We start from the raw sequence: 23,833 nt of genomic DNA on the forward strand, positions 1-23,833 counted from the left end.
TGACCCTAGAGGTGGAAAAATAGAATAGACTTCTCTTTAAGGACCTGATAAATTTTGTCAAACTGACCATCCCTCACCCTCTGGAAAAAGTGTGACTTGCATTTTCAAAGTTCCACCAGTGGCCTTATGTTATTAGATTTTTCCAGGCAAGCTGGACAGAATTCATTTAATGCTAGGTAAGGTCCCTAGAAATTTTAGGAATCAGGTATCTCAAGTAGCAATGTTATATTCAGCATTATCTGCAAGGGAACAGCTTTCATTACTTCTCCTTAGCACTAAATAATTTAATAATCTTCTCATGGTTTACTTTTACTCAAATGAATGCATGGATTTGTCAGACCCATTGCCCCCAAATAATCTTTTTGCTTCACCTCTGTCCCAACTGGATTACCTCCAAGATTTGTGGTTAACCTGAGAAGGGAAGTGCCACTCTTTTCCCAGGTGACTCTAATCATGGTCATACATAGCATCTTAGCCAACTGGGTAAACAACTTGACCTGACCTTTCTAGGCCAGCTATCATAAATGCTGCCAATGATAACAATAGTTCCCACCATACAGAAATGACACACAAGAATGCAATGCACTGTGAGAGTAACTTCGTAAATATTATTAGAAGGGATGACATAGAGACAACATTTTGGCAACCTCAGTTCACATTTAGCCCTGGATCATCTCTGTGAACATCATATGATTTCATCTGATCTTTAATGAACTCACAGCACATAGCGTAGTAGTGCTGGGTAAGCTAGGCTGGGCACGCAATGCACTTTTCTAAATTAGTCCTTCCTGTAACTCATAATTTCCATTGCCTTTCCTCTGAAAATCAGAGTATATTCTTTGTAATACATATTTTTGCCTTTTCCAGGTTCCACACACAGTGAGAAAAGCAAATGCATGCTTTACTTTTACTTCTGTTCTTAGGACTCAATCCAAGAAAAAGAAGGGGATTTACCTTAAATTTACTCACTTCATCAAAGAGAGTCTTATTTAGTTTTTTGGCTACTTGAACACATTTCTTTGCTGCATCAAGCTATGCAAATATTTAATAAAGGATTCCAAGTACAAACAGTGACATCAAAACCTGTCTACAAGTGGAGATGCAATTAGGAACTTGCCCATCTTCCCTCGACTATTTCAGCTTAAGACAAGCTGTTGTGTTTTTATTTTTGGTTTTTCTGTCTCACTCAAGTGCAATTGCTAGAGTCTACACTTGGATCATCCCTCAATATTCTCTAAGAACCCAAGCCCCATCCTCATCATTGGAAGATTATGAATATTGCATGTCTTCACATAGCTGTTTCTCAAAGGTCTGAACAAAATATTTGGGCATAACAGGAAGTCACAAATTCTAGACCATCGATAATTAATGTACACACAATGGGGGAAATAGTAGGAAAGTTAATATGGTGTCTTCACACAGGCCACACAAAGGGTTTGCCAGGACTTGTTTGGATCCCCTGTAATATGGTCGATTTTAGAGGAGCAAAATTGACACCTATTAGACATCCAAGTGGAAAAATCAAATAGGCAACTGAATAGAAGAATCTGGCTTTTGGAACAAAGTTTATGCTAGAGATAGAATTGGAAATCGGTCCTGTGACTTAATGCAATCTCCTAGAGGAAGAGGTCAAAGGATGACAGCAGATCCAAGGATCTCTCATGACTTTCAGAGTTGCCCATTCTGCTTATAAATGCGGGGGCAGGCTGGGGGCGGTGGCTTACTTTTGTAATCCCAGCACTTTGGGAGGCCAAGGTGGGTGGATCACTAGAGGTCAAGAGTTCAAGACCAGCTTGGCCAACATGGTGAAACTCCATCTCTACTAAAAATACAAAAATTAGCTGGGCATGGTGGTGTGTTCCTGTAATCCCAGCTACTGGGGAGACTGAGGCAGCAGAATCACTTGAACCCAGGAGGCTGAGGTTGCAGTGAGCCGAGATCATACCACTGCACTCTAGCCTGGGAGACAGAGAGTGTGACTCTGTCTCAAACAAATAAAATAAATACAATAAATAAATACAGGGACAGAAGGTAAAAAGCGGTCTTTCAAACAAATCATCATTTTTAACATCCCATTTGTTTCCATTCTATTACATTTGAAACCAACTCTTTTACTCCCAACTTTCCCAAACATGGTGGCTTCATTCCCTATTCCCTTTAGAGTGTGGAAAGAGGAAAAGGAGATTAGTATGAGACTTTTATGACAGGATAATGTGTCTCAGCCTCTGTCATTAAGCAAAGTAGGTGGCTGATGCCTGAAATCCTAGCACTGTGAAAGGCCAAGGCCGGTGGATCACCTGAGGTCAGGAGTTAGAGACCAGCCTGGCCAACATGGTGAAACCCCGTCTCTACTAAAAATACAAAAATTAGCCGAGTGTAGTGGTGGGCGCCTGTAATCCCAGCTACTCAGGAGGCTGAGCCCAGGAGGGGGATTTTGCAGTGAGCTGAGATTTCACCATTGCACTCTAGCCTGGGGAACAAGAGTAGGAATCACAAAGATGCATCAGACAGGGTCCCTACCCTGATCTCTTTCAGTAGATGGGGGAGTCAGAGAGGAATACTATAAAAACAGAAATAGTTATAGAATACCATGAAAGACCAGGGTCGTATTTGGAAGCAGTGGGGAGAAGTAATCAAGGAAGACCTCTTGAAGCAGAGAGCTTGTGCCAGACATTTGAAGGTAGAATGGAATGTCTTAGGCAAAGATTTGGAGTAAGGACATTTCGTACAGGACAGAGTGAACAAATTCTCTGATCACAGCAAAAGGTAAGGCAAATTGACAAACTGATCCCCTTTTAATTTTGTTTTAATTAACAGAACTAAACCTAACGGAAAGAATGTGTTGCCAGAGAGAAACGGCTTGATGACCTTTTATTACCACAGGAAAAAGTAAATGTATGTGGGCCGTTCCTCAAGCCTCAGCAAAAGGAACGTAGAGTTCCTGCCATGTGCTGTTCTCTTCCGAAGAAAAGGGCACGGCGTGGGTGGGGGCGCAGGTCTTTAGGTTGTTTATTCCTTGCTCTCTGTTCAAAGGCAGAGAAGCGCATGCTCTTGAACGCGACTTGTTGGCTACTGTAAAAGCTCTGCTCTGAGCAAGGACCAATGAGCGCTCGGAGCCCAAACTCTTGGAGACACGTTGTGGCCAAAAGTACTTGACATTGAGACAGCCTCGGAGTTGTAAACAAGGACGAGCCTGGGCGGGACTCCAGCCCACGCGACCAGGAGCCCTGTCCCAAGAGGCTAATCTTGAGCCCACGTTGCCCCAGATGTCTGCTTCTGCTTCCTCCTCCCTGTTCTTCCCACCCTTTCCCCCTCACAACCGGGGGTACCGGTGCCAGGGCACTCCGTGGTCACTGTGCCAGGCCATTCCGCGGCCGGGGGGCGGGGACCATAGTTCTTTCTCTGATCTGATTGGCGCGGCCCGGAGTTCAGGACGCGTCTCCAAGTCCCAGTGACTCCTCCGGTTTGGGACTGGGCGGGGAAAGTTCAGGGAGACAAATAAAACCTCGGGAGGCGGCAGCTGGTGGGAAGACGCGAACTTGGGTCTCGACCAACTGCATCTTCTACTCTCTGCCCAGCCTCTTCACCCCGCTGCACCCCCAAACCCCAGCCCAGGCTGGGGCACGAGCCAGCCAGCGCACCTGCAGTCCTCGGCCGGACGCGCCGCGCCCCCTCGGAACCAGGCTCTGCTCCAAGCAGCCTTAGTCTCTCAAGCCAGTCACAGTCCCTGCCAGGCCGGGTGGGCGTCAAGATGAAGGCGGCCCGCTTCGTGCTGCGCAGCGCTGGCTCGCTCAGCGGTGCCGGCCTGGTGCCCCGAGAGGTCGAGCATTTCTCCCGCTACAGCCCGTCCCCGCTGTCTATGAAGCAGCTGCTGGACTTTGGTGAGAGGGGACACACGGCCCTAGCTGGGTCTTGGGGATGGGAGCGGCCTTAACTTTCAGCCTCGGGAGAGGGAGGGCTAGGCTCAAGCTAAACAACTGGGGTTCACACTGCTGCTGAGCCCTGGATCCTCGACGCCAGCACACCTTTCCTTTTTCTAGATTTGGTTGCTTTCTGACTGTGGTGCTCCAGGTCAAAGCCACCTGCAACTCTGCTGGGGTTTGACAGTCGAACTGGACGGTTTGATTCCATCTGCACACACTTCTTTCTGACCCGTTCTTCCAGTCAAAATACTTTTTGCTTTCAGTCACCCTTTAACAATGGCCTAGATACCCCTCCTTCACAGCATAGTACTTCCTGGAGAAGATTCTGAGTAATATTAAGTAGTCCCAAATTAATAGATTTTATTCCTTAGCCACCCGGCAACCTTCCACAGGGTACATCTCTCTGCATTCCTAACGGATTCTTTGTCTCTTTATCATTAGAGCTTTCTATATTTTTAAATTATTGCTGAAAATATGTACACGCTTGTTGCAGTAATCTTGCAAGGAAAAGTTCAAGAGTTTAAATGTGATATCACTACCCTGGAAATATCACAAGTCCCACTCCAGCCTCTTATCGTCCCTTTCCAATTTCATGTCTACATTCATTAAAGGATGTTGTGTTGTTGACATTGTGGTGTTGACTGAATCCTGCAGTCTTTTATAAATACTAAGAACTGTGGGATATTCTTACTCCTTGGAAGTGAAGCCTCTTCAAAAAGAGAAGACAATCATTCTCTTATATTTGTCACTTTTTTAAAAGAAAGAATAAAGGAAAGGAAGGAAGGAGTAAATTAAGACAATCGCTCCTGAATTATTGATATTAAACAGTAACCCAACTGAGAGTGAAATATAATTTTATAATATATGTGTGTGTTCAATATTTGATAGTTAATGCTATTTAGATATATCATTTAGACATACCTTTTCCCAAAAAATAAATTAATTTCATTTATTATAGGTTCAGAAAATGCATGTGAAAGAACTTCTTTTGCATTTTTGCGACAAGAATTGCCTGTGAGGCTTGCCAACATTCTGAAGGAAATTGATATCCTCCCAACCCAATTAGTAAATACCTCTTCAGTGCAATTGGTTAAAAGCTGGTAAGTGGTAAACTATTTTGAAGTCTCTAGCTTTAAAACAGTTACCCGGGTATGAATCCTTATACCGTGTTAACATCATAATTGGAAAACGGGTGATGTGAACAGTAACTGCTTTTGAAAGATGGAAGGATTTTGAAAGATGTAACTGCTTTTGAAAGATGTAAAATTAATTTAGGGTAAGTTATCATTAGGGAAGTTATAAAACTATAAACTTTCATACATTTTAACACTGAAAAAGTAGATTACTTTATAATAAAATTTTGAGTTCTAGGAGAAATTTGAAAAATAATTGGCATGCAATTTTAATTTTCAATTATAGAAGAGTACTTTCAATATTAAAAGAGTTTGATGTTGCAAAATAAATCCTATAACTAGAAACCAATTTAAATAACTACTATTTAGGGAAGGCCTAACCTTTGTAACTTACAAAGTGATTTATAGAGTGGGCTCTGGGTTCAAATTCTGCCTCTGTCACTTCTAGTTTTGGAATCCTTGGCAAGTGTCTTAAACTCTTTATGTCATTGAGTTATTATTCCCATCTGTGATTAAGGAGAGTAAAGTATGTGCCTTTGAGGGATGTCTGAGTGTAATTAAATGAGATAACCCATAAAAAAGAAACAAAAACACTTAGGACACTACCTGGCATGCAGCCAGCACTCAGTAAGTGTCAGTTGTTACAATATCATTTTATAAATGAAAATACTGATGCTTAGAGAAGGTAGGTTACCCAAAACACAAATTTTTAAATCACAGAAGCAGGATATGCAAAGGTGGCAGACACTCATGACAGCCTCATCTTAATCCATTGACTGCACGGCCCTTTGTTCATTCATTCAAGAAATACATGTATTATATACCTATAAGACAATTACAATCTGAAACAGATATTCAATCTGTAGTATTTACTGTTGCAGTCAAGACTTCTGCTCTTCTATGAATCCGTGTAGTAGAAAAAAAAATAAGAAGCCTTTTAAAAAGTTGTTTCTAAATATTATTGCTAGAAGAAATGAAAATATTTGCCAAACGAAACAGTCAGAAAACTGAATGCTGATCTGAAATAGTTAAAGAAACATTTTGAGTTAAATTTTAAGTTTGAAAGTCAATGATTAAAAGTTGAAGCATTTTAAATTTACATTATTTTCCAAATGTTCTGGGGGAAAGCTTTAATTTTGAATATAATGTTTACTTTCTTTTTTCAAGTTATTTGAAAAAGGGTATTCTATTTTCAGCCATTTGTATCTGACTATTAATTTTAAAACTTAAAGCACACCTGTTTCTTTACAGGTATATACAGAGCCTGATGGATTTGGTGGAATTCCATGAGAAAAGCCCAGATGACCAAAAAGCATTATCAGAGTAAGTTCTATGCATTAGAATAAGTGTTTAAAACTTTGGTTCTTTCCAGACAAATTCCTAAGTTATTTTTAGACCTAAATTAAAGGAATTCAGCTCTGAATAATAAATTACTACCCCCTTACACATGACAAGTTTTGGTTTGTTAGTTTTTTAGAAGAAATACGGCATTGAAAATGATGCTGTGTGAACAGAAGTAGAGGACTCATTTCTGTTCCCCCTAGGGAGACCTACTTTTACTATAAATTTAGTCCAGTGATTAGATGTGCAGGAGAATATACCATTACATAATTTTAATACATTTTAGTGTCGTTGGAGATTAAATATTTTCTTTCAGAGTAACTGATAGTTTCTAGCTTCCTAAATAAGAATCTTTTCTAAATCTGACAATAAATTTTGAAAGTTTTTTCACAATGGCATTCTAGAGTCATCTCTGTGATGATATTAGATATTAATTATTATTTTATAAAGAGAAGACTTAATGAATACATATGATGAATGCATTGATTATAAGGCTAATGAGTCTTTTTATGAAATTGTCTCCTCTACTCTAGTGGAAGAACCTGTAGTGAGATTCCTAATAAAGGACTAACATTTTATCATTTGATTTGTTCAGATGGGTAATGCAAAAAGAACTTTAGCCTTCTTTGAAGTAACCTAAGGAATATAAGTGAATGAAATGTATTTGAACCTTCACTAACTCTAAATGTTACGGCTTAGCTTTGTAGATACACTTGTCAAAGTTCGAAATCGACACCATAATGTAGTCCCTACAATGGCACAAGGAATCATAGAGTATAAAGATGCCTGTACCGTTGACCCCGTCACCAATCAAAATCTTCAGTATTTCTTGGACCGATTTTACATGAACCGTATTTCTACTCGGATGCTGATGAACCAGCACAGTAAGTTAGCTCATCATGATCATGGTGTATAGACATGGGGGTAGAATATAAGCCATACTATAACTAGATGTTCACTAATCAGAGAGTCACATTCTCAGTGGTGGTACTAATCATCATCCTGAATTTTAAAACAATACTTTTTGTTTTTATTTTTCAACAGTTCTTATATTTAGTGACTCACAGACAGGAAACCCAAGCCACATTGGAAGCATTGATCCAAATTGTGATGTGGTAGCAGTGGTCCAAGGTATGTTCTGTATTTCTGCATTTCCCTTATTGAAAATGTACAGTATATGTTTTACATACCTATAATTGAGGTGATGCTGTAAATGAATTTACATTCACAAAGTGTTCCATTTATTTTATAAATATTATCATCAAGGTCCTTTGCTTTTGAGAATCAGTAGTATAAACATTCATTTAAAATATCTTTAAAAATTATATATATAGTATTTAATTTCTGAAGTGCACATATTTATATTGCTAAAACTACAACTTAGACACTGTTTTAGTATTTTCTCAATAAAATACTAAAAATATATTTTTATATAGATAAACCTGTACTTTAGTGAATACTTTAGATTAGGGTGATATAGGCACTGAAGATTATTTGAGAACTGTACTTGGCACAAAATAACAATCATCTCATTGTTATAAAAAACAACTTCTATTCCAGATGCCTTTGAGTGTTCAAGGATGCTCTGTGATCAGTATTATTTAACATCTCCAGAATTAAAGCTTACACAAGTAAATGGTAAGTTATAAGTAAAATATATTTTGACCTATAGAAAATTGTATATTATCCCCAGATGATTGCTTTTTGTAAATATAAAGCAACTTCTGTTTTTTTTTTTTTATTTTTCCTAGAGTTTGTACACATTTTTTTTTTGAAGACAAGATTCTCTTTAACTATGTCAACTGGAAGGTTCCAATTCTGCATATTCAGTTTCTAATGAGGATTTATAAAGAAGAATGTTTTGAACAAATAATATGGGATTAAAGTAGCAACTATGCTCCAATATCTTAGATCAAAGAAATATTACATGCTATAGAATATGAGGGACAAGGAGACCAGAAATAGAGGGATTATAGCAGTGGAAATATCCTCTTAAAGAGGTTACCCATAAGACATGGAAAATACTTTAAATTTCACTATAAGAAATAAGCCAGTGACAGATGCATGATTCCACTTACATGAGATGTCTAAAATAGTCACACTCACAGAAGCAGAGTAGAATGGTGGTTGTCAGGGGCTGTGAGGAAGGGGAAAATGGGGAGTTGCTATCCAACAGATACGAAGTTTCAGTTACGCAAGATGAATAAATCCTAGAGTTCTGCTCAACACAGTGCTTATAGTTAATGATATTGTATTGTACACTTAACATTTTGTTAAAAGGGTAGGTCTCATGTTAAATGTCTTCACCCCAATACAAAAACATTGCACTGTTGGTTTATACTACTGTTTTGGAAGCAGAATATACTTCAAAAAGCTTCAGCTCAGCTGGGTTCAGTGGCACACACCTGTCATTCCAACGTTTTGAAAGGCTGAAGTGGGAGGATTGCTTGAGCCCAGGAGTTTGAGACCAGCCTGGGCAATAAAGGGAGACACTGTCTCTACAAAAAATAAAAATTAGCCAGGCATGGTGACACACACTTGTAGTCCCAGCTGCTCAGGAGGCTGAGACGGGACGATCTCTTGAGACCAGGAAGTCAAGGCTGCAGTGAGCCATGATCGTCCTACTGCACTTGACACCAGGTGACAGAGTGAGACCCTGTCTCAAACAAACAAACAACAACAACAAAACAAATCAAAAACTTAAATTCTGACAAGTTCTTCCATACTGTCTGAATGACTGAAGTGATTACATGATCAATGAAACGCACTATGTTCACTCCTTGCCATTCTGTTCTGGTAAATAGTTGCATTTTAAAACAAACCAGTATACTTAAATTGGAATTATCTTCTCTCTTCTACTTAAAGTAAACATCTTTCTCAAGTAATATTTATACAGGAACAGTTTTTGTTTATGGTGAGAGTTAAAATCAAGTTGTCAAAGAGTAGCATAACAGATTAGAGACATGCAAATGTAAGTAAATACTACACTAAAAGTAGAAGTACAAATAAAGAATGGAACATATCTCTAAGGATAAACAGTGTTGTTGCAGAATACTTATAGATAAACTGCTCCAACTGTTGGATAAAATAAAGAGGGGATTATGCCAGACCTTGTGTTTTCTGATTCAAACTTTGCCAAGGCCTGGAACCCTGAAGAATAATACTTTTATTTTTCTTTTCTTTTTTTTTTTTAAATTTTATTTTACTTTTCAAAAGCATTAAGAGATTTTTGTTTCTCACTTTTCTTTAGTCTCTTGGTGACATTTAAGCACATTTAGCATATGAGATTTAGTGTTTGGGTGATACAAAAAAAAAAAAAGAAAAATCAGGTGTGTTTTTTACCATGCATTAAAAACATGAAAATTATAGTCAGCATTAATTTTAATATTATGGTATAAGCATGGTGTTTTTCATTCTATCTTAAAATACATATAATTTTAACTCTGAAATTGTCCAGTACAAAAATGTTCAAAATAAAAATAATCTGCAAAATCTAATTTATAGCACCATTCTTCCACACTGATCCAATGCCATACGTTTGTGGAGAAATAAAAAAATAATCATATGGAGCAAGATGGTGCAGACCTGTCATCCCAGTAGTTTGGAAGGCTAAGGCTGGAGGATCGCTTGAGGCCAGGAGTTTAAGACTAGACTAGCTTGGACAACATAGTGAGACCCCATTGCTACAAACAACAACAACTCAAAGAGCGCTAGGTAGCAACTACTATAGCACTTTGAATAGAAGGCTGTCTTATTTACTGTTTAAGTAGGAAAGTTCTAGGGCAGGATTTGGGGATGGGGAAGACAGAGAATATGCCAATCCTCTTGAAATCTAAAATGTTAATCACATGGATATGGTGGTTTATTTTAGTGAAGTATTTGTTTGCAAATTCTTAATGAATTTTATTTTTCTAGGAAAATTTCCAGACCAACCAATTCACATAGTGTATGTACCTTCTCACCTCCATCATATGCTCTTTGAACTATTTAAGGTATGATACTTCAGAAAAATTGAAATTTTACCTTTCAGAAAGGTTTCACAGTTATATTTTTATCTCATTTATTATTTGCTGCAAAACAGGAGCCTCAATATCTTTTCCCAAGAATGCTTCTAGTCCTCCTAAGACAAAGAAACTACACAGTCAATGTTTGAAAAAATGCAAATAACTCATGTGTAGCATCAACACATATTTGAGAATGCATGATAAAATTTATGATGTGTCAATGTTTTAGAGCCAAGAGGAAGTTCCTATTATTTTTTCAGATGTCCAACAAAGCACTAGTCATTTATTCATTCATTAAGAGAGGTCATAGGGTGAATGCTTCAGTAAATAGTGCCTTGTTACCTCCATCACCAGAGCCTGGTCCAACTCTAAACTCAGAGGTTCAGGTCTAGAATTCCTGTCGGTGGCATGGCCCCATTCAGAGTCCAGAATGTGCTCAGAGCACATCGGTAGTTCCTTCAATCACCTACTTTAAAGTGCATATGAATCACCAGGGGACTTTGTTAAAGTGAAAATTTTGATGCAGGAAGTCTAGAGTGGGGCCTGAGATTCTGAATTTTGAATAAGTTAAGGGGTGATGCTGCTGGTCCACAATGCACACTTTTCCTAGCAGGCCTGTGGAGCTGTGCTTCTCAAACTGTAGTATGCATTAGAATTGTCCACAGGGCTTGTTAAAACACAGATATTTGAGCTCCAGCCCAGGTATTTTTATTTCTTTAGGTCTGAGAATGTGCATTTCTAACAAGCTCTCAGAGGATACAGATGTTATTGGTCCGGGGCAGCCAGGTGCTAAGAATAAAATGTTTTCATGGGTCCTAAGATAAAATTAAATTAAGATTTGAAGATTAAATTATATTGAACTTAAACCAAAAAATAAAAACACCTTAAGCTTTTTGATGCTTCTCAAGAGTCCCCTGAATTGGAGCGAAGGAAGCCTAAAAAAGTAAAATCTAGCTCTAATTCTGACATAACTCTTTGCAGGACTTCCTGTTTCCTAACTTACTCTAATATTACTGCTGTGAGGTATTGATTGTATTACAGACATCTGATCTACTTTATTTCTCTCTAGCTAATGACTAGAACTTAATATTATGTAAACACCAGAAAGCAAATAGGTGGTGAGAAAGGAAAATGGGTTAAGAAAACCAAGACTGTATTTGTATGAGATTCAGCCAATAGACTGAAAACTTGTTTGAGTTTGTACTGTGTTAAAGGACAAAGGATACATTTTCATTGATATTTACTTTTAAACTGAATGATCCAACTCATGGAGTTATTTTGCAATCACTGGTAAACGTTAGATTATAATCAAATGCAAATTAAAATTTAATTTAGAATTATTGACTGTCCTTTTAAATAGTAACAACCTTTTCACAGCAAGTTTTATAAAAGCCAATAAATTGGTTCAATGATTCACTGTTCATTTGTTATGTAACAGTCTTTGGTGCTTGGATGTAAAATGTAATGCAAAGACAAAAGAGAGAGGTAGGAAATGGACTATAAAAACCAATTTCTACATTTAAATTAGCTTACAAATAAGAACTTGACAGCTAGCAGAATTGTTTTTCCATTAGACATTACTCCCAGGAGCTATATTACATGGTGAATGAATATTTTTTATTATACATCCTACATGACACCTTCATAAATGGCTATTTACAAAGCTGTTTTACTACTAACTTAAAAAAAGTAGGAACTTTCAATTACCCTCTGTGCTACTTTTATTTTAAAAATTTAAAAAAAATGTTATTTATTGGCCCTCATTCCTCTGCCATTGAATTCCTTACGGTTGGGTTTCCTTTAGAATGCAATGCGGGCAACAGTTGAACACCAGGAAAATCAGCTTTCCCTTACACCAATTGAGGTGATTGTTGTCTTGGGAAAAGAAGACCTTACAATTAAGGTAACTATTCTCTGTTTTTCTTTTGGGTGTCTCTTGAGAGAATTAAACAGAGTTAGTAGTAATAAAGCTATCTGCTTTTTGCAATATATAACAGTCATGTGCAAAGTGATTTTTAAATGAAGGAAAGCCATTTTTATTTAGGCAGATGCACATTGTTCTTAATGTGTAGCTTTGATGACTTTGTTTGTTTGTTTGTTTTAGATTTCAGACAGAGGAGGTGGTGTTCCCCTGAGAATTATTGACCGCCTCTTTAGTTATACATACTCCACTGCACCAACACCTGTCATGGATAATTCCCGGAATGCTCCTTTGGTAAGAATAATTATATGGCTAAATTCATCTCAGCCACCTGGTTCTAAACATGAGCAAGGATTGCAAGGGACTATTTAGACAAGTTCATCAATTTAGTTAAATTAGACATGAAGGATATGAGAAAGAATGATAAAGCAAGCTAAAAACGGTGAAACAAGTGGTGTCTGATTGGAAGTAAAAGATATTTATTTAGGTTCTAGGACATTAATATCAGTGAAGACGGAAATTCCTGCTTTTTTGTATTTCAGTGATCACATACACTTCTTAACCTGATAATGTCTCTTTCTCTAGGCTGGTTTTGGTTACGGTTTGCCAATTTCTCGTCTCTATGCCAAGTACTTTCAAGGAGATCTGAGTCTCTACTCTTTATCAGGATATGGAACAGATGCTATCATCTACTTAAAGGTATCTCTTGGATTCAATAGCAAAATACTATTTCTAAAACCATTGTTTCTTTTACAGCCTAAGTGCTACGGTCCAGAGTGAATTCCCCAAACTCAGTTAATGCAAATAATGACCACAGGTTATTCTATTCTCTTTTTGGTTATGTGTACATTATTTAGTATGATAACTTACAAAAGAGGAAGCTGGGCCACACTAGCTGCCTCAAGTGAAGCAAAATTGTTTCCCCAGAAGTTGTAATACATTACAGAAGTTTCAGAATGAGGACATGCTCATGTGAATTTTTTAAGGCAACTCCTTTTGACATCTATGAGAGTAGCTGCACTTTTATTTTACTTAGATTTGTGGGAAATATATGCTAATAATGTTCCAGCCTGAAAAAATAACAGATATCAAGATACTCAAGACCTTAAGCTGACCTTGCTAGAAATCCTGGGAAAGGAAAGCTGACTGTTCACAGGCTGACAGGGGGATGCCAGACACTCTCTGCTTAAACTTAAAAAGTTGGTGCATTTGTCTGTTTCTGGTAATGCCTAAATTTTTTTGTTAAAATCACTGTCTTGATTCTGTTCACCATTTGCCAACTACTTCAACTGAAAATATATTTACAGATATTAGCAACTTAAACATTCAATGTTCAGGCTCCCGTTTTGTGCACTGGAATTACTTGCCAAATGGCCTTTGACCGTCTGAAATAGTATTATTCACTTCTTAAATGAATAATAACATTCATTTAATTCATTTAAGAACAAGCCTTCAAACCATTGGGAAAGAGCCTTTTATTAGGCTGAGTGCAGGCACCAGTGTGCTCTTGTTACTATTTCAATTAAATAAATCTATTTAAATGTTTGGATACTTACCTCTGAATGTATTTTGAATAATATCTTCCAGTGCAAATTATGCCATGCATAATTTCTTTGGTCTCATGCTTTTCCCCCCTTCTTCTTTTAGGCTTTGTCTTCTGAGTCTGTAGAAAAACTTCCAGTCTTTAACAAGTCAGCCTTCAAACATTATCAGATGAGCTCTGAGGCTGATGACTGGTGTATCCCAAGCAGAGAACCAAAGAACCTGGCAAAAGAAGCGGCCATGTGAAGAGGGACACTCAGGACACTTTATGGGATCAATGTGGGTCTGCACCAGTGCTGCTTCCTGAATGTTTGTGTGTGAATCCTTGTTTCGTTCAAAACAAATGACAGCAATGGAAACTCCTTAATCAGAACCCTGATCCACTGAGAAATGGAGCTGATTTCTGTGACCTAGGAGAACTGAATGCAGGACTACAGGAGTTAACAGATGGTCAGCTCCTTATTTTTTAGTGTAGAATAACTCATGAATTTATATCAAATTCTGAATAAATAAGTCTCAGTTTTCCATCTATTTTTGATAACAAGAATGAGAAAAAGAGTGAGCGTGACGATGGTGGTTAGCAGTTTCAGTAGACTGATATTTTAGGCCTCTTGTTCACATCGAAAGATATTGGTGTTAGAATACCAGCATTTTCCTGCCATATAAAGGATTAGAGCTTATATGGTTAGAAATGTATGTCGACGTACATTTTGAACATATTCATGTGCTCCAGAAGGAAAGGCTGGTGATTAAAATAAGGTTTACTTTGAATGAGGAGGAATGAGTCAAAACATTCTATTCAAAGTTGCAGTGAAGGTATCAACCTATGTAAAAACTCAGAAGGAAGGCTCCTCTGATAAAAACACAGCTCCTTTATTATGCTGCTTTTCCTGTTCACTTTACTCACTAAGTGAACACTTATTGTCAGGTGCCTAGTCTTGAGTGAATTATTGTTAGATGTGCACTGAACTCGGGATGTTGAAGATTGGAGAGAGAGAATTGCCAAAGTAACAGCAAAAATATCTCTTACTTTGCTTTGTTTATAAATAAATCTGTAGATTGGAAAAACTAGTGTCAGGGAAAGAAATCAGGTTTTCAGAGCCTAACTCAGTAGGAAAGCTTTTCTCTACCCTGAAATGACGGTAATCCAAAGGCATCCATTTTCTAGGCTTAAAATACATATTTTTATATAATTAATTGTTCTACACTCCAGCACTAATATGTCTGTTTAAAAATTTCTAATTTTCAAATGATTCAAGAACATTAGAATTTAAGTACCTTTTAGAGTAATTTGTTTAAACAAATAGCCTGGATGAAAGAAATTCTTATACCAGCATGCTTTCATTTGTGAGTCATTGTGACTGACAGCTAATGAACGACACGCGAAATGCATATGGTATTTTGAGAGAGTTAATGCATAATATGAAGGTTGGTAGGCTAGACATGCTGATTACTCTTAGAGAAGAAGGAATGGAAAAATGAAAGAAGTAAAGAAGGAAAGAAAGAACATAGGATGGGAGGGAAGAAGAAGGCAGGCGTTTTTCTATTTTCCCCACAAATTATTTCAAAAAATAATCTATATTTTCGTGGATGTGTCATTGGCAAGAGGAAGAACTGGTGTCTTTCAAAACAGTATGGCTTCTTTAAATGGCTCTCACTCTTACAAGAGAGAAGGCTTTTATGAGGTAATAAACTCGTCTGTGTCAATTAACATCTAAACTGGCATATAGAGAAAAAGGAGGATTTTCTACATTATAAAACAGTCAGTATGGTTTATATGTTGAATTTAACATTTGTGTGTAATTTTGTGGTGGCCTAGTGTGGTGCTTCTGGTAATGGTAACAGATGCTCAACTATTTTTCAGATTTTATCATCATAAGTCCTAGACAGTGGTATTTCTTAATGGTGGGGGTCTAGCTCATGCATTTCTGATTATACAAAACAGTTTTCAGTAGGTTATTTGTCATTCAAGTTTTTTACTGAAATTTGAGCTAAACGTTTTTACAGGTAAATACTTCTATTTACCAAAGACTTCAATAAGTTGATTAATTAATTAACCCAAACCCTGTGAACTATCTTTAAAACACTAGAAAAAAGAAATGTTAGTAACTCCATTATATCAACTGTGCAAATGGACTCTGATAAAATAGAAATAGTCTACATTGATATTTGTGAAATCTGTGGAAGAACTTTAGGGTTCTAGTGGATGTATACTGAATACTCAGGCTCACCTAAATTATTAATGTATACACTGTGTTTTTGTCTTTATGCTATGTACAGAGAAATGTGATAATTTTTTATAATAAATATTTTTTATGATAATAGAAGTCACTGTCTTTTAAAGTTCTTTTCTCATTTTACCTTAAGATACTAAGATTTTGAGATAAGATAACATAGTACAATGGTGTGTTCACCTACAAATATGTATTCAATAATCATTTTTGCAATGCATATGTTCTCTGCATATTTTTGTAAATTTAAAGCTTCATTTTACATCTGTGTTTGCATACAAACAGTGGAGTACTAAAATAATTCTCTAGATAACTTAGGTTCCCAATGACTTCTGGATTAAATATCAGAGTAATAATAAGGTGAAAATAGGATAGAAATTACTAAGTTAAATTGTGGTGTGTATTATCTTTGCTCTCTTTATTGCTTTCCTTTACTATTTTAATCCTACTTTATCATTAGACAAGATCCTTTGTACACCTTCCGAATGCCCTTATTGACAATGTTCTACAAATAGGGGGCTGGGGTGGGAAGGAGGGAAGGGAAGGGGGAAAATAGATTAGAATTAAATGAAAACAGTGGAAAGAGTTTGCCATAACTAAATTATAAATCTTATCAAAATACTTATATTTGAATAAAAAAAAGTCATCGGCGTAAGGCATTAGACCCTAAAAATCCTATAGTAAGGTTGACATTTTACTGAAAAACATTTAGTGAGGTTGACAATAAGACTATCCCTTTCCTTGACTGCCTTAATTTCTTCTGCTTCTGTTGAGGAAGTACTGAACCATGTGTAGCTAAGAGAAGCATGCACCTGCTTACACACACAAGATCTAGCTGTACCATTTCCTTGGACCAAGCTGCAGGGAGGTAGAGAGTTAGTGCACGCCACAGTCTCAGAACCTTCACGTGTGTTCTCTTAATAACTCTAAGAGTTTGAATCCCACAACTCTTCATGTCTGCATACATATATCTGTTTGGCTCAAGTCAATGTGTATACTCCAAAGGATACTAACTTTCAAGTACAATCAAGTGGGCCAAATTTCCACCAAAATGATCTTTAGACCATTTCTCTCAAATTCCACATTTGGCTAGGAATAGTATTTGATCTCAACTCTAAATGCATATACAAAAAGAGAAAGAGGTCATTGTGAGCTAGTAACCTGGGCATCAACCTTGATAATTTCTTTATTCTCCTACTATACTTTCAGGGATGCACTTACATTTAGATATACACCAACACTGAAAATGTGCGTGAAATCTCCTGATCATCTTGGTCTGTCCTGGTGGAAGAATTAAGAGATTTTTATAATTTAATAGGAGCCTATATATGAAGTCACTGAGCCCTACAATGAACACCTAGAGAGTAGGGTTCCAGCTTCATTAGCATTCCATTCACATATCTCTTTTTTTAACATTTATCTTTTCTTTACCTTACATCACACTTACTTAGGCACTCAATAAACATTCACTGCCTAAATACATAAATGAAGACATGAATAAACTTCTGGCCATAGAACAGTATCCTGGCATTTAAGGATAGATTAGAACTCTGTATTAATAGTACATAAAATTTTATAAGATCTTATGCTGGAAGAAGTATTCAAGAAATTGTATAATATTGCAGACACTATGAGATATGTTTCCAAACCAATTAAATTGCAACTCATCTTTGTTTAATGTCATTTTCCATTGGTGGCCTTTGTCCATGAAATTATCACATATATCACAAGAAATTAAATAATGGTTAATGTTATCACTACTAAGGAAATTTCTTGAGGAAATGGGCCAGAATTTCAGATTTTATTATTACATCATTATATTATTATTTTCATATTTGAATCAAAAATGCCATCAGCCTAAGATATTAGAGCCTAAAATTCCTATGGTAAGGTTGACATTTTACTAAAACCCTTTAGTGAGGCTGACAATGCGCACTTTCTTGTGTTCACCTTGGACGCAGATGAAAACACGTTACCACCCATACATCATGGTTCCTTCATGGAAATGAAAAACTGTCTTTTGATGAGATTTTTCAGTTCCTACCCAAGTGAAAATGGACACTAAAAGCCACTCCAAATAGCAGAAACGTCAGTAGCCTTGAAAACATGTTGAATCTACTAAATGATATGAAAATGATATGAGCGGTCTTAATAATAAATCCAGCAACAAAATAATAAAGCTCATCAACAAATCATGAGATAACATTTTCATGTTTACTGCTACCATTAATGTAATGGATATAACACAAGACTAGTTGTCAAATAATGCAATATAGCTAGACATTATTTATTAACATACTGTTTTCCATAAATGTAAAAGGGTGCTTTACTATCTAAGATAAATAGTCTACTGAATGGCAAAATCTCAAGTTTTTATCTGTTTCACATAGCTATGTTCTTTACTATGCATCTACCCAAATATAGATAGATACAGATATAGAAAGATATTTGGTAGAATTGCCCTTGATTCAATCTTTTTCTTTTAAGAGCATTTTTAAAGATAATAATTTTTTAAATTATAAATTTGTGACTAGAAGCAAAAATAAACTTTAAAACAAAAATAATTTATCATGTTCTTATGTAACTCTCTTTACCTATTTGAGTTTCAGTTTTCTCTTCTACCTAAATGGGTATTGTACAAGAAAGGCATGTCAAATTCTAAAGTCTCTGAATGTCAGTTTTCTAGTAATTCTTTACTAAATACCCTGCCTCCAATCTCTTTACAGTCTACTGCACTATAATGCCAGATTACTTCTAAACTAGCCTTCTCATAACATTATTGCTAAGCTCAAAATCTCTTACTGGCTTCCCAGGGCCTAAGAATCTGAAATGTATATGATACTTATAGCTTTATGCACTTCAACCTTATAATTTATATCTTCCATTACTGAACCGTTCAGAATACAAATTTCTAAACATGTAACAAACATGTTTCTTTTTGCTCATTGGCAATATGCCTACCTGTAATACCCTTCTTCTGTTCTCTGTTTTTTTAAGTCTTCTGGGTCTGGCTTAAATCTCACCTTCATGGACTAGTCATACCAACTTCCTGTAAACTCTCACATGGTCAGGACAATTTTAGTTCTCATAATTTGTAGGATTGCTAGTTACACGTTATAAATAGATATAAAGTCCACAAGCCCAACTAGATTGTATCTGGAGTCCAAGTGAAGATAGTGTGAATGTCTGGATGTGGCACCTGGGGTATCAAGGAGATACTAGAATGGTAAAAAGATCCAAATAGCCCTGTTGAGTAAAATCTCAAGACAATGTATTTTGTTGTCAGTTAATTTACAAAATACAGTACAGCAATTACTACAACTTTCTGAAATAAGAATGTAATATTTGGATAACTAAAGAAAGCATTGATATATGTTGATTGATGAGTGAAAACAATGGATTTGCACCCAAGTGTCATAGTTGTCAGGCATGTAGACACGAGCTGGACTGCCTAGCTTTCCATCCCAGCTCTGCCACTTCATAGCTATTGGGAGTTACATAATTTCTCTCTTCCTCAGTTTTCTGATCTGTGAAATGGGATTCATATTACAGCCTCTTCCTTATAGGAGTGTCGTGAAAATTAGAATGAGCTAATATACATAAAGTATAACAGTGATTGGCACATAAGAAATATTATATACATAACTGGGCATGGTGACTCACACCTATAATTCCAGCACTTTGGGAGGCCAAGGCGGATGGATTACCTGAGGTCAGGAGTTTGAGACCAGCCTGGCTAATACAGTGAAACCCTGTATCTACTAAAAATACAGAAAAATGGCTGGGCGTGATGGTGGCTGCCTGTAATGCCAGCTACTTGGGAGGCTGAGACAGGAGAATCGCTTGAACCTGGGAGGTGAAGGTTGCAGTGAGTCAAGGTCGTGCGGTTGCACTCCAGCCTGGGCAATAAGAGTGAAGCTCTGTCTCAAAAAAAAAAAAAAGGGAAGAAATAAATATTATACACATATTAGCTATTTTATCAATGATGCTATTTAAGCTTTAGAAACTGGATTCATATGTTAAGTTCTTAAATGAGTTGATTGTAATAAAAAATAAAGTACAATCTTTAAGATACCAAGTCACACAGTGTAAGCATGCAGTGATAGTAACAAATTTGTTCTCATACACCCTGTTGCTTGTTTGTGACTCTCAGGTTCAATTTTTAGGTCAAAGTATGGTCTGTGACCTGAAACTGTTGAACGAGGTGAAATCTGTACAGACAGGGATCGAACTCAGACCTTGGTCTCTTTAATAATGCTGTCCAACCAAAACCTGGATGGATGGTGGTGCCATGTGTTACCTAATGAGATTTATTAACTCTTTTAGGTTCCTTTGAGAGCACTGAAAGCTGCACCTTCCTGAACACAGAAGAGAAGCTGGCTCACCACACATGAATATATGCCTAGACAGCCTAACACAGCACTTTGCCCAGAACACACTCTCAATCATTGTTTGTCTAGTTGATTAAAGGAGGCTTAAGCCATTAAAGTGACAATTAGGCTTCAGTTGTTCCCTAGGCAGCCTCTTCCCCCTTCTAAATATCATATTTCATCTTGTGAAAGCAGATTATAAAACGATAACAAAAGCAAAACACAAGATTCTTTAAAAGCTTTGAAAACAGTGACCTGGCTTGTTGGAAAGTAGAGACTGTTTCCTTACTTCTTTTCTTAGAATATCTGACAATAGGTCTTTGTAACTAAAAATATACCTGGCATTTTATATAGAATCAGATGTTATTCTTTTTGTATAATTCGGATAATTCCGGGTGGGATCTTCATTTACGCACCAATTTGGGGGATATTATTTTAGGGATAACACTTGTCATAATACTTAGAGCAAAGGCTTCTTAACCAGAGACAATTGTGTTGACTTTATTACTTTTGAACTATATTTCTCAGTAGCCATAAATATCTAATAGAAATTCTTTACTAGACTTTCTTTTCTCTCTGTAACTTTTTTAAATTGAATAGTAAATAGAAAAAAAATCTATAGATCTTATATGTCATGTATTTTTCTAAGGATTTTATAGAAATTAATACATTTTTTCTTCACAATTCGTTATGTTAACTCCTATATACAAACTGACTCCTTTTATTCTCACAATAACTATGTGTTTTTACCCCACCCATGTTACAGATTGACACTGAGCCACAAAGAAGTCAAATAAATTGGCCCTATCAAGGGGCAGAGCTGGGACTGGGGAACTAAGGCACCATATACTTCAAAGTCTTTGCTCTGTAGAAACAGCCTTTCTTTAGGGACTGAACCCAGGACAGCACCAGGACAGCACCAAGACAGCAGAATGCCTGAGGCCATGCAAATGAGTAACCCATGACTAGTCTACAGGGAAAGGACACTGACACTGACCTCATCAGACCTGAGCCAGTTGCACCAGCTTTGGGTCGCTGGATTTCTTTAGACAAATATTTTGAGAAAGCCCTATCTACTTGCAGAGCCATCAGTAGCTTCGGGTTGTTAGATCAGCTCCCACATTCTACTGAAAGACACGTACCTATTCTTCAGATACCAAGACAATTCACTTACCTGTTCAACTAGCCATTGACAAAGATTTCTTAAGTACCACATGCTGCCAGGCATTAGGAACACCATATGAACCACAAGGATTCCTATACCAAAGGGCATTGTAGCCTATTTGTGAACATAGAAATTCTATTTACAAATGCTGTTACTTTAATTTCTATACTTATTCATATGATTTTGAGAATAGATAGATGATTTCTGGGGCAGGGACAAATTATTCATACTTACTTATATCAATAATGGCATCATCTCCCCTTACCCTAATTTCCCCCCCTTATAAAATAATAAAGTGAAAGCGAGATGTCACCTTATACTTGCCAGGGTCTGTATTATAGGTAAAGAACCCCATTAGAATCTGAGAGTTTTTATAGAAAAGGGACAGTTATCTCCCTGTTCCCTTCTGAGACAGAGAAAGAAACCTTTGCTTCCTAATATACACAAACTCTCCTTTGGAAGAGAATAGGAAGGACCCTGGGTTCTAACCCTTCAGCATGTAAGTAAATGTCTATAGGGGAGTATAAGACAAATTTATTCTTGTTTTACAGCCCCTGGAATATCTTCATGCTCCACCTTTTCTCATGTCTTCTCATCACTCTTGAAATAGAAGCATATCTCTAGAGAGGCAAGTTCATTACTATTTTTCAGTGACCTTTAAATATCAAGGCTTGTCCTTAAACCCAAATCCCAGTAAAATTTGCCCCAAAAGTCCTAACCAGGCAGAAAAATGAAAATACTCATGCTTCTTCACTTTCTTCTGATCTTTGGTCTTCAGAGAGTTTCTTCAAAAGGAAAAGATGACAATGACTATGCCCAGCTTTGGTTATATGCCTTTTTCTGAATCAACCAATGTCAATGTAGAGGAGGAAAACCACACTCCAGATGGATTAAAGATTTAAACATAAGACCTAACACCATAAAAACCCTAGAAGAAAACCTAGGCAAAACCATTCAGTACACAGATATAGGCAAGGACTTCATGATAAAACACCAAAAGCATTGGGGACAAATCCAAAATAGACAAATGGGACCTAATTAAACTCCAGAGCTTCTGCACAGCAAAAGAAATAATCATTAGAGTGAATGGACAACCAACAGAATGGGAAAAAATTTTTGCAATCTACCCATCTGACAAAGGGCTAATATCCAGAACCTACAAAGAACTAAAACAGATTTACAAGAAAAAAAACAAATCCGTCCAAAAGTGGGTGAAGGATATGAACAGATGCTTTCCAAAGGAAGACATATATGAGGCCAACAAATGTAAAAATATGCTCATTATCACGGATTACTAAAGACATGCAAACCAAAACCACATTGAGATACCATCTCACACCAGTTAGATGGCGATCATTAAAAAATCTGGAGACAACAGATGCTGGAGAGGATGTGGAGAAATAGGAACACTTTTACACTGTTGGTGAGAGTGTAAACTAGTTCAACCATTGTGGAAGACAGTGTGGTGATTCCTCCAGGACCTAGAAATAGAAATTCCATTTGACCCAGCAATCCCATTACTGGGTATATACCCAAAGGATTATAAATAGCTCTACTATAAAGACACACACACACATATGTTCATAGTGGCACTGCTTACAATAGCAAAGACCTGGAACCAACCCAAATGCCCATCAACAATAGACTGGACAAGGAAATGTGGCACATATATGCCATGGAATATTATGCAGCCATAAAAAATGAGTTTGTGTCCTTTGTAGGGACATAGATGAATCTGGAAACCATCAACTCAGCAAACTGACAAAAGAACAAAAAATCAAACACCGCATGTTCTCACTCATAGGTGGGTGTTAAACAATGAGAACACATGGACACAGGGAGGGGAGCATCACACACTGGGGTCTGTTTGGGGGGCAAGGGAGGGGCAGCGAGTGGGTGAGGAGGTTGGGGAGGGACAACATGGGGAGAAATGCCAGATGTAGGTGACAGGGGATGGAGGCATCAAACCATATTGCCATGTGTGTACCTATGCAACAATCCTGCGTGATCTGCACATGTACCCAAGAACCTAAAGTACAATAAAAACAAAATTGAGAGAAAAGAAAAATAAATAAAATAACACAAATAAAAATATAATTATGGCTTGATTAGTATATAGTGGGTACAAATATTGCACTATAAAATTGCAAGAAATATTATAGTCCTTTATTCTAGAAGTTTAATCCATAAAAGAGAATTGGTA

General features: G+C 36.9%; 1 protein-coding gene and 1 long non-coding RNA gene across 2 annotated transcripts in view; one reads left to right on the forward strand and one right to left on the reverse strand.

Annotated features, from left to right (window-relative positions):
• The first annotated feature begins 3,529 nt into the window (after nt 1–3,529).
• PDK4 (pyruvate dehydrogenase kinase 4) lies at nt 3,530–16,191 on the forward strand. Its single transcript, XM_002751583.4, has 11 exons — nt 3,530–3,881; nt 4,882–5,023; nt 6,308–6,379; nt 7,097–7,281; nt 7,442–7,528; nt 7,958–8,035; nt 10,313–10,389; nt 12,206–12,304; nt 12,506–12,616; nt 12,908–13,021; nt 13,970–16,191. Exons 1-11 carry the CDS (start codon nt 3,752–3,754, stop codon nt 14,108–14,110), a joined length of 1,236 nt encoding a protein of 411 aa, XP_002751629.1. The 5' UTR covers nt 3,530–3,751; the 3' UTR covers nt 14,111–16,191.
• Nucleotides 16,192–18,287: 2,096 nt separating this feature from the next.
• LOC144578364 (uncharacterized) overlaps nt 18,288–23,833 on the reverse strand; it is a 31,248-nt gene continuing 25,702 nt past the window's right edge. The window contains exon 4 of the long non-coding RNA XR_013523940.1: nt 18,288–20,015. This is a non-coding gene — a long non-coding RNA (uncharacterized LOC144578364). The remainder of the gene's footprint in view (nt 20,016–23,833) is intronic.

This window comes from Callithrix jacchus, chromosome 11 (genome assembly GCF_049354715.1).
Source record: "Callithrix jacchus isolate 240 chromosome 11, calJac240_pri, whole genome shotgun sequence".
Classification (NCBI taxonomy): Eukaryota; Metazoa; Chordata; class Mammalia; order Primates; family Cebidae; genus Callithrix; species Callithrix jacchus.